General features: G+C 47.9%; 1 protein-coding gene across 50 annotated transcripts in view; it reads left to right on the plus strand.

The window, feature by feature from the left end:
• The window catches only part of LOC118387118 (obscurin), a 91,989-nt gene extending 82,052 nt beyond the window's left edge, over positions 1-9,937 (plus strand). For 49 of the 50 annotated variants that reach the window (XM_052526965.1, XM_052526972.1, XM_052526995.1 and 46 more), the window contains 11 exons: positions 3,256-5,008; positions 5,118-5,249; positions 5,350-5,472; positions 5,877-6,044; positions 6,138-6,243; positions 6,415-6,654; positions 6,881-7,098; positions 7,239-7,295; positions 7,567-7,663; positions 8,627-8,776; positions 8,941-9,937. In XM_052526965.1, coding sequence (XP_052382925.1) covers positions 3,256-5,008; positions 5,118-5,249; positions 5,350-5,472; positions 5,877-6,044; positions 6,138-6,243; positions 6,415-6,654; positions 6,881-7,098; positions 7,239-7,295; positions 7,567-7,663; positions 8,627-8,776; positions 8,941-9,121 — 3,225 coding nt within the window. In that variant the 3' untranslated portion in view covers positions 9,122-9,937. The remainder of the gene's footprint in view (positions 1-3,255; positions 5,009-5,117; positions 5,250-5,349; positions 5,473-5,876; positions 6,045-6,137; positions 6,244-6,414; positions 6,655-6,880; positions 7,099-7,238; positions 7,296-7,566; positions 7,664-8,626; positions 8,777-8,940) is intronic. The other variant, XM_052526968.1, reaches the window with a different exon arrangement.
• The last annotated feature ends 105 nt before the right edge of the window (positions 9,938-10,042 follow it).

Here is a 10,042-nt window from a genome sequence, read left to right on the forward strand (position 1 = left end):
GTGGTGATCCGTCATCCACACTGATATGTCTGCCAGACATGCAGAGATGCGATTCGCCACCTGGTCATCAGAAGGGGAAAGGAGAAGATTAATTGTGTGTCGTCTGCATAGCAATGATAGGAGAGACCATGTGAGGTTATGACAGAGCCAAGTGACTTGGTGTATAGCGAGAATAGGAGAGGGCCTAGAACAGAGCCCTGGGGACACCAGTGGTGAGAGCGCGTGGTGAGGAGACAGATTCTCGCCACGCCACCTGGTAGGAGCGACCTGTCAGGTAGGACGCAATCAAGCGTGGGCCGCGCCGGAGATGCCCAACTCGGAGAGGGTGGAGAGGAGGATCTGATGGTTCACAGTATCGAAGGCAGCCGATAGGTCTAGAAGGATGAGAGCAGAGGAGAGAGCGTTAGCTTTAGCAGTGCGGAGCGCCTCCGTGATACAGAGAAGAGCAGTCTCAGTTGAATGACTAGTCTTGAAACCTGACTGATTTGGATCAAGAAGGTCATTCTGAGAGAGATAGCGGGAGAGCTATCAATATAATAAGTAAATATAAGAATATATTAATATTAAATTTAAGAATATAACACAATAGATCTGGTAGAAGAAAATACAAAGAAAAAACTACTTAAAAAATAAAACGACATCTTTGAAATGCAACAGAAAGGCCCCAAATCTAGCCATCACTCTGGTAATTACACTGCTGCCATCTTGTGGACACCATCGGATGTGCAAAGTTTCAGACAACTTGAAGTATGAGCAAACTACATGACTTTTAGTGTGTAGTCACCCAGGTACATTTGGGCAAATCGTGAAGGAGACATTCACATACCATTTTTCTGCAAGAATATCGTCAAATCTGTTTACTTGGACTTTCATTTAGATTTTCCAGTATTAATGACATCGGGTGCTGTAGGTCTCCTGGAGTGCAGGCAGTGTTCCCCCGATGATGCATTGGGCAAACCGCAACACCCTCTGGAGAGCCCTGCGGTTGCGGATGGTGCAGTTGCCATACCAGGCGGTGATACAGCCCGACAGGATGCTCTCAATTGTGCATCTGTAAAAGTTTGTGACGGTCTTAGGTGCCAAGACAAATTTCTTCAGCCTCCTGAGGTTGAAGAGGCGCTGTTGCACCTTCTTTGCCACACTGTCTTTGTGGGTGGACCATTTCAGATTGTCAGTTGTGTGTATGCAGAGGAACTTGAAGCTTTCCACCTTCTCCACTGCGGTCCCATCGATGTCGAAAGAGGCGTGCTCCCTCTGCTGTTTCCTGACTTCCACAATCAGGTCCTTCGTTTGGTTGATGTTGAGGGAGAGGTTATTTTCCTGGTACCACCCCGCCAGGGCCCTCACCTCCTCCCTGTAGGCAGTCTCGCCATTGTTGGTAATCAGGCGTACTACTGTTGTGTCATCTGCAAACTTGATGATTGAGTTGGAGGTGTGCGTGGTCATGCAGTCATGGGTGAACAGGGAGTACAGGACGGGGCGGAGCACTCACCCTTGTGGGGCCTCTGTGTTGAGGATCAGCGAAGTGGAGGTGATGTTTCCTACCTTCACCATCTGGGGTTGGCCCGTCAGGAAATCCAGGACCCAGTTGCACAGGGTGGGGTTCAGACCCAGGGCCCTGAGCTTAATGATGAGTTTGGAGGGTACTATGATGTTGAAGGCTGAGCTATAGTCAATGAACAGCATTCTTACATAGGTATTCCAGTGTGCAGTGCGATGGGAATTGCGTTGTCTGTGGATCTATTGGGGCGGTAAGCAAATTGAAGTGGGTCTAGAGTGCCTCTCAATGCAGTCATGGAGTTCAGTTGACATCTTGAAGCAAGTGGGAACAGCAGACTGGGATAAGGAGAGATTGAATATGTACATAAACACTCCAGCCAGCTGGCCTGCGCATGCTCTGAGGACACGGCTAGGGGCCGGCAGCCTTGCGAGGTTTAACACTCACTGTCTTACTCACTTCCACCACGGAGAACGAGAGCCCACAGTCCATGGGAGCGGGCCGCGCCGGTGGCACTGTGTTATTCTTAAAGCGGGTGAAGAAGATGTTAATCTTGTACGAGAGCAAGAAGTCCACTATGAATAGCTCTTCTCCGCCGGCTTCGTCTTGGAGCAGCCTTAGGGATAACATAAATTGCCCTGGGGAGTACGAACAAAGGATTCAATTCTGGAAAGTTGTATTCCTGGTCGTAATGCTGGTGAGTTACCGTCGCTCTGATATCCAAAAGTTATTTCCGGCTGTATGTAATAACGGGAAAAAAACGTTCTGGGCTAATGATGTAAGAAATAACACATAAAAAAACAAAATACTGCAAAGTTGCTTAGGAGCTAGAAGCAGAGCTGCCATGTCTGTCGGCGCCATCTTGCCATCAAGATTGTATCGTTGCTTATGTACGAGGCAGATAAAAAAAATGGTTGTTGATATGGCATTATAGGACGACTGAATTCTTTGGAGGAGCGTGTCTTTGGTAATTGGACGAGGGGCGCTCTTTGAAAATTGGAATGGATAGCCTTCTTGAACAAGCGAAATGTAAGTATGTGAATTGTGAATATTGAAAAAAGCATGAGGGCAAAATCCTCAAATATTTAAAAGCTCAGTCAACCATATAAACCCCTTTATTCATAGGCTACTTTTGGCCAATGGCCAGGATAAAAAGACATACCTACTGTATGCGATGCTGCTAAACCAGCCTTGATTAAGGGGAAGGTAGGCTATGATTGGTTTTTAATCAAATCAAAATGGGGAAAACAATTTTTTTCTGTTCATAAATACGAGATTCACAGGCAAAAAAAGGCACATCTCTCCTTCCATGGTGACTGTGCGTCATGGCTAGATAGGCTGCGCTTCCAGTCTCAAAATCCATTCCATTATCAACTACTTCCTTTAAGATGTGCTTTTTGTGGGTCTTAAAACTTCCCATCAGCGCTGCAACAAATTGTCACTTTTGCACTTGTTTTTAAGTGCACACCTCAGCGCAAGCGAGCTGATGTTAGACAGGTAAATCGCGGAACCTGGCTTTAGGGCTGGAAAATGCCAGTGCGCCAGTTTTTTTAACATGACAAAATTGCAAACACCCTGCATTTGAAACATAAGCCTCCTTTAGCGCCAGCCGATAAAATAGAGCCTTCAGTCTTTTAACTCTGTCCAGTGTTTTCTTGTCTCTTCTCTCTGTTTATGTTTTCTGAACTGTCTTTTCCCAGCTCTGTATGAATTCTCGGTCTTCTCTCTCACCTGCATTCTCTCCCCTCTCTACCCAGCGTTCTCTGACCTGCCTGGGCTCGGTGCTAATCCTGAAGCCCATCCCAGAGCTGCTGGATGCCCCTCTTCGGGAGACCTCCATCACAGCCCCCCGGGACCCCCATGAGCCCAGCAGCACCTCCATGAGCAGCGGCTCCTCCTCTGAGTACGACGAGGCCGATGCCTGGGACTTTTTCCACCATTGCACCACAGCTGACGAGGATGAAGACGAGGAGGAGGAAGAATTTGACCCCCTCATGGAGAGAGCCAGGATCCCTGAGCCCTTTGACAAACTGAAATTGGAGGAAGAGGAGGAGGGGACCATGGAGGAGGAGGAGGAGGAGGAGGAGATGGGAGGACAGATGAGAGTGCTGGAGAGGAGCCTAAGCAGGCAGTCTATAGGGTCCTCGGATGCGTCACAGCAGCCGACCCCCCAGAGGGAGAGGAGGGTCAGCCGAGAAAGCAGCCCGTCCCTATACCTCTCCGAGGGGGATGATGGCTCCGCGTCCGGGAGTGAAGGAGGCTGCATCGCCAGGAGCAGCCTGATCCGCAGCACTTTCTACAACAGCTCCGCGCAGCTCTCGCCCATGTCCGCTCGCCACATGACCCTCAGGGACAAGTTCCAGGCCAAGAAGCAGGAGAGGGGCCGCAAGCCACTCCGCAGAAGCCTCTCTAGCCGCCTCAACGAGCCTCTCATTGAGTATGTGGAGGACGAAGGCGAGACCAATCACGGGCAAAGGCGAGGGTCTTTGCAGTCGTCCATGCTCAAGTCCTGCTCCTTTGACAGCGGGGTCAGCCTCTCGCACAATGCACCACCACAGAGGAGGAGCAAGTCGTTGGACGAGTACTCCCGACGCTCACCAGGATCCGCCAAATGTAGAGAAGAGGAGAGTGCTTTGAATCTTAAGGAGGATTTCACTGACAAGGAGGAAGAGAAGAGCTTGGACGTTTCCCCTCTCCAAGTGAGAGGTCGAAGAGGTTCAGTGGCAGTGGCTCCCAAACAGCTTACGGCCAGGCTTCAGGAACTATGTGCAAAATCGCCCCATGCTGGTCCAGAGAAGAGCCTCAGGCCAGAGGAGGAGGTGGGGAACCTGGCTGGCTCTCAGTACTCCCTGGCTGAGTCCCTCATCCTGGAGCATGGCTCTGAGGGCTCCAGCAGGCTGGACTCTTGTGAGGAGCTGTCCCACGGCTACCCTGCAGCCACACAAAGAGGGAGAGCAGGGGATGAGTATGATGACCAGGAGGAGCACCTGATCACAACGTCCCCCTGCTCACTGCTCCAGGGGTCTGAGGCTGTGGAAGCTAATAAGGAGCCCCAGTGCCGGAGCGGCCAACTTCAGATCCCACCGAGAAGGACAACCCACCCCAACCAGAACTCAACGGCCAGAAATAATGGTAAGGTAGAGAAGACGATCCTGCCGGTGAAACCCAGCCCCAGCCTGTCCTTCAAGGCCCCAGAGAGACCCTCGAGGGCCAGCGACACAGAGGCACGTCTCCAGAGGCACGTGTCCACCCCGGCCCTCCAGGCCAAACCGCCCTCGGGGAAGTCTCCCAGGATGTCACCCAAGGTTGGGTTGATGAATCTGTTACGTAGGCAGTCCTGGGCGGGGCATTCCTACTCACAACTGGAGGGCACGGAGCAGGGACCCACGCTAGGGGAATTGGAGCCCAAAACCCCCACCATGTCACTCAGGAAAAAGATGAGGGCATCAGCCTCTAGCCTCACCAAGCTGTTCACCAAATCGTCCAGCAAGGAGGACTTAACGAAGGGAGGTGAGCTACCATGCACTTTTAGTTTCGTACACTTTTTCCGAATGGGATCCCTCTCATGTAGTGGAAACAATCAGAATGTCCACCCTTTATGTTTCTTGGTGTGATGCAGGGCCGATTGTAAAGGGTTCCTCTCCTGCTCCACCTGAGCAAAAGGCGAGCGCTGGCTTGGAGAGTGCTAAAAAGAAGTCCACATTATTTTCATTTAAAATACCTAAAATACCTGCATTCAAGAAGAACAAAGGTGAAGTATATTTGGACTCAATTTGCAATCTACTCAGCAGGAGAGAGGCTTTGTGTGCCTCTTTGCAAGTCTAATGTTTATCTTTCTGTTTTCTCTCCAGAGATGCTCATCCACCTGACCAGGCCTGATGTGCACCAGTTGGAGGCAGGTGGATTTCTGCTTGTATGGAGACCAGTGCAGTCCAGGGACCAAGTGGTTTACTGTGTTCAGTACAGCACAGACGGTACGAAAAACACTGCTTACAGATCACACAGATTTGCATATTGATTTTCCACAGAAATGTGTATGTCACCGGAGGCTGGTGAGGGGACGACGGCTTATAATAATGGCTGGAATGGAGTAAAAGGAATGGTATCAAGCACATGGAAACTGTGTCTGATGTGTGTGATATCATTCCGTTTGTGCCGTTTCAGCCATTACCATCCGCCCGTCCACCCCAATTTAGTACCATGAGTCGCCGTACCACCAGCCGCCTTTGGTGTATGTGCAGTGAAGTGAAGCGACACTAAATTGAACAAGTTTAACACTGTCTACCGGATGTTGACGATGATGATGATGATGATGATGCACCTGTTGCACATGAAATATTATAATTATAAAACATTCTCATACCCTCTACTGCCACAGGTGGAGAGTGGAAGCCACTGTGCGAGGAGGTGACAGACAGTTGCTACGTAGTGAAAGACTTACTCAGAGGAGCAGGATACGTATTCAGGGTGGGCTGCATCACCAAGAAGGGGGCAGGACCTTTCAGCGACCCTTCGCCCCCTGTTGTTATGGCAACCCATCCTAAAGGCAATTAGTGTTAATTGATGAAAGTTTGTTTTTGTGCTTTACGTCCCTTTTTGAGTCTGTGGCCAGACGTAACAGTTCTCCTTTCATCTACAGAGACCCACATTCCCCTCATCCAGACCGAGTACCCAGGATCAAAGGGCAGTGGGTCAAGAGGTCAACCTAGCCACAAGACCTACAGCTTCCTCGCAGAGATCAACAGGTACTGGACGGTCAACACTGGGTTAGGAAAGTTGCCGTTTTTTTCCTACGCGACGCGAATGTGTACTCATTGAGCATTTCTTTACTGCACATCTGTCCTTCCTACCTGTAAAGCACAGATGTGTGTGCAATCTCTCTCACCGTCTCTCTCTCTTCGTGTTGTCCATGTCAGGGGTCGTTTCAGCGTGGTGACCCAGTGTCAGGACAGCCAGAGCCAGCAGCTGTTTGCTGCCAAGATCACTCCTTACAGGCCAGAAAATAGAGCTCTGGTGCTCAGGGAGTACCAGCTGCTTAAGAAGCTCAACCACCCCCACCTGGTGCAGCTGCACACGGCCTACATTACCCCCCACTGCCTGGTGCTCATCCAGGAGCTGTGTGCTGGCAGAGAGCTGCTCTACAACCTGACAGAGAGGTCAGAAAGACACAGCTGCCTGCTATACACTGCAACATTACTTAGTAGTGTTTTGGGGGTGTGTTAGTTTTGTAGTGTTGCCTGGCTAATGGGTTTTGCAATTTCCAGAGTGTGGTTGCAAAATGTGTTATTTACTGTACTTGGTAAAGATGCAGAAGATGGGTTTTAGATATACTATGTTCCCCCTCCCTCCCTCCCTCTTTTTTTTTTGTTTTACCCCAAACAGAGATCTTTATGCTGAACTCCATGTGGCAGAGCTGCTGGCTCAGATCCTGGGTGCTGTGGACTACCTGCACAGCCGCCGCGTCGTCCACCTGGACCTCAAGTCGGACAACATGCTGGTGACGGACCGCAACGTGCTGAAGATCGTAGACCTGGGCTCTGCTCAGTCTTTCACACCCGGACAGACACTCAACATAGAGGACATTCCGGGACAAGAGAAAGGTACATCAAGAGAATGACTGGAAAGGATGAGCGGGGAGGATGGGTGGATAGGGATGATAGGCTGAACAAAAGCTTGCCTAACTTCATCACTCAACTTTGCTCTTGAAGAACAGTTACATCCGTCTTCCCATTTCACACAGAGACTCCATCGAGCGCCTCTCCACAGACAACGGGCAGAAACAGAATGGCAGATGGGGGTACGCTAACCCAATGTTAACTGTTATGCCTTTCCTAACCCTTACCCTAACCGCACTGTAAACAATGCCAAACCTTAATTAACCTAACTGTTTTTCCTAAACCTAACCTTAACCATAACCTTAATTCATTTCAACCTTTGTGTTCTGCCGCTGGAATATAAAACGTTCTTCCTTGAAAGATTGACTTCAATTCACTGGCACGTACTAATGGAAACAATGGAATGTAAACCTCTTATGAAGAATGCCCTCTCGATCTGTCATGTTTTCTCAGTTTACATTGTCCTTCCTAAAGCCCCAGAAATCCTCGACGGACAAGGAGTCGGACCTGAGACCGACATCTGGGCTATTGGGGTTTTGGCTTTTATAATGTAAGTAAGAAGGGTTGTTCCACGAAATAAGTGCCTTTTTGTGTCCCTTTTAATATTTTAAGTAGAAATTGTGCACAAGTGTTGCATTTTAAAAGCCAGTTACATTAAATGAAGACCACGTGGACGATTCAATATACAGTATCTGACTTGCTGAAGTGCCAAAATTGAGCATTTTGACATATCCCTCTGTGCTCCCTGTGTGACTTCTAGGAATATATTAACCTATTTAACCTGAACATGTTTTCACCGTCATTGTAAAGCCCTAATTATTATGTTGTTTTGACAAAGTCATGTCTGGCTGCTATTATTTAATCTGACCCTGTTACGTGAACTGAACTCAAATTTGAATATGGTGAAACTTTTTCCTTTTTAAGTAGAGTCAAACCCCTGTGTAAAAGCAGGTGAGCTGGTTCTACTCGTTTTGGCCATTTTCGGGTGTTTTGTGGTGGGAAACTGAGCAGGTCGAGCACAACACTTTAAACCTGTTACCCATAGACAGGCTAGAAATGTTTTAACAATGTCATTTTTTGTGAAGATTGCATGTTTTTTTGTTTTTTTTGTCATTTCAATGTCAATTAAGACCGTTGTTCAAATAAAAACTGAAACCCCCTGCGGGCCGGATTGAATGGGCTCGCGGGCCGGATCTGTATGTTTGACACCCCGCTATACATCCATACTGCCATTTATTCTTCTGTTTCTCCTCTGATATGAGGGGACTGCGAGGGGACACACACACACACACACACTCTAACACACACATTATTTTTGTATTAGTATTAGTATTATATGTTTTTTATTTTGCGTTTGTGTATCGTTGGATTTTACATTTTTGTTGACTGGCCTCATCTATCAGTGTTTTGTTACTCGTCATGTTTTGTGTTTTTTTGTGGACCCCAGGAATAGTAGCTGGTGCTTCTGCTAAAGATCCAAATAAACAAATATGTCCTCCCTCTCACCGCCTAGGTTGAGTGCAGATAGCCCGTTCCATTCAGACCTCAACTGGGAGAGGGACAGAAACATCCGGAAGGGGAAGATCCAGTTTGGCCGCTGCTACCCTGGTTTGTCAGAGGGAGCAATCAACTTCATAAAGAACACACTGAGCATCAAGGCCTGGTGAGTCGATTGACCACATCTGACCAGGACCTATACAGTACCCATTGCCTATTTGAGATGGACAAGCACACCCACAGTTGTTTCATTGAGGGGTAATTGGTAGATAGTGTTAACAAACCATTTCAGAATGTTCCTGATGTGTTTCATCTGATGCGTTTCTTCAGGGAGAGACCCTCGGCGGCTGAGTGCCTCCAGAACCCGTGGGTACGAGGCGAGCGGGCCCCCTCCAAACACAGAGACTCCATCTTGTGTTTCTCCACTGACAAGCTGCAGGCTTTCCTCACGGAGAGAGAGGTGAAACGAGACCAGGTCCGCACCAAGCTGCAAGGACCGTTCTTCCAATAATTACACTTCTCTCTGTTTAGAGTAGGGCGTGTAAGGACTTACACATGAACTGGCACTGGATGACGTCTCTTCATAGCCCAGATCCTGATCACAAAATATGTGACGTCTTACAAATGTTGACCTAAAATGGAGAGTGGTCAAATGTGTGCGTATCAATGGCTGCCTAGAGTTTTGTTAAAAGTTTGTCTGAAGGACTCGGACTTTGGCTTTGGTTGAATGACAGCGCCATGGTATCAGGGAAATGTTTCGTTAAATGCTTCCTGCAAATACTGTTGCATGAGTTTGAAAACACGATGATATGCATCATCCCTTTGAGTTTGCAGCATTGGACACTAAACACATTTGACATTTACATTTTAGTCATTTAGCAGACGCTCTCATCCAGAGCGACTTACAGTTAGACGTTTGTAATAACAAAGGCTGTTGCATCTCGCCATTCAGACAATGTTTGTGTTTTTTTGTTGTGAATCTTAACAATATGTTTGCGGGTTCATTAGCCAAAGGGAAAGATCAGAGGAGGAGGATTCATGTGCCCAAAGCATAGCAAGGGCCCCTACCAGAATACGGCTTTGTCTCACAAAAGGAGGAACATTGAAATATTTATATATAAATATCGATAGATATTTACACTACTGCAATGTTTTCAACTGTCTTATTGTTATGTATAAATGCAGAAACAGATTATATCAACGGAGAATAAGATCACGAGTGAACTAAGCATATTTTTGAGGATCCTGTGTTTGATTTCATGGCGTATACCTTGTGACGGGTGACGGATGTACCTGAAAGGCTAATTAAACAGTATGTCAGTGGTAAGTTTGACCTGCTTTTTATTCATCTAGCTCAGTTGCATGCAAAAACAGACACACCAAGACACACACGTTTTCCTTTATGCTGGAAGGCTACAGCAAGTAACCTGAG

Source organism: Oncorhynchus keta, chromosome 1 (assembly GCF_023373465.1).
Source record: "Oncorhynchus keta strain PuntledgeMale-10-30-2019 chromosome 1, Oket_V2, whole genome shotgun sequence".
NCBI lineage: Eukaryota > Metazoa > Chordata > Actinopteri > Salmoniformes > Salmonidae > Oncorhynchus > Oncorhynchus keta.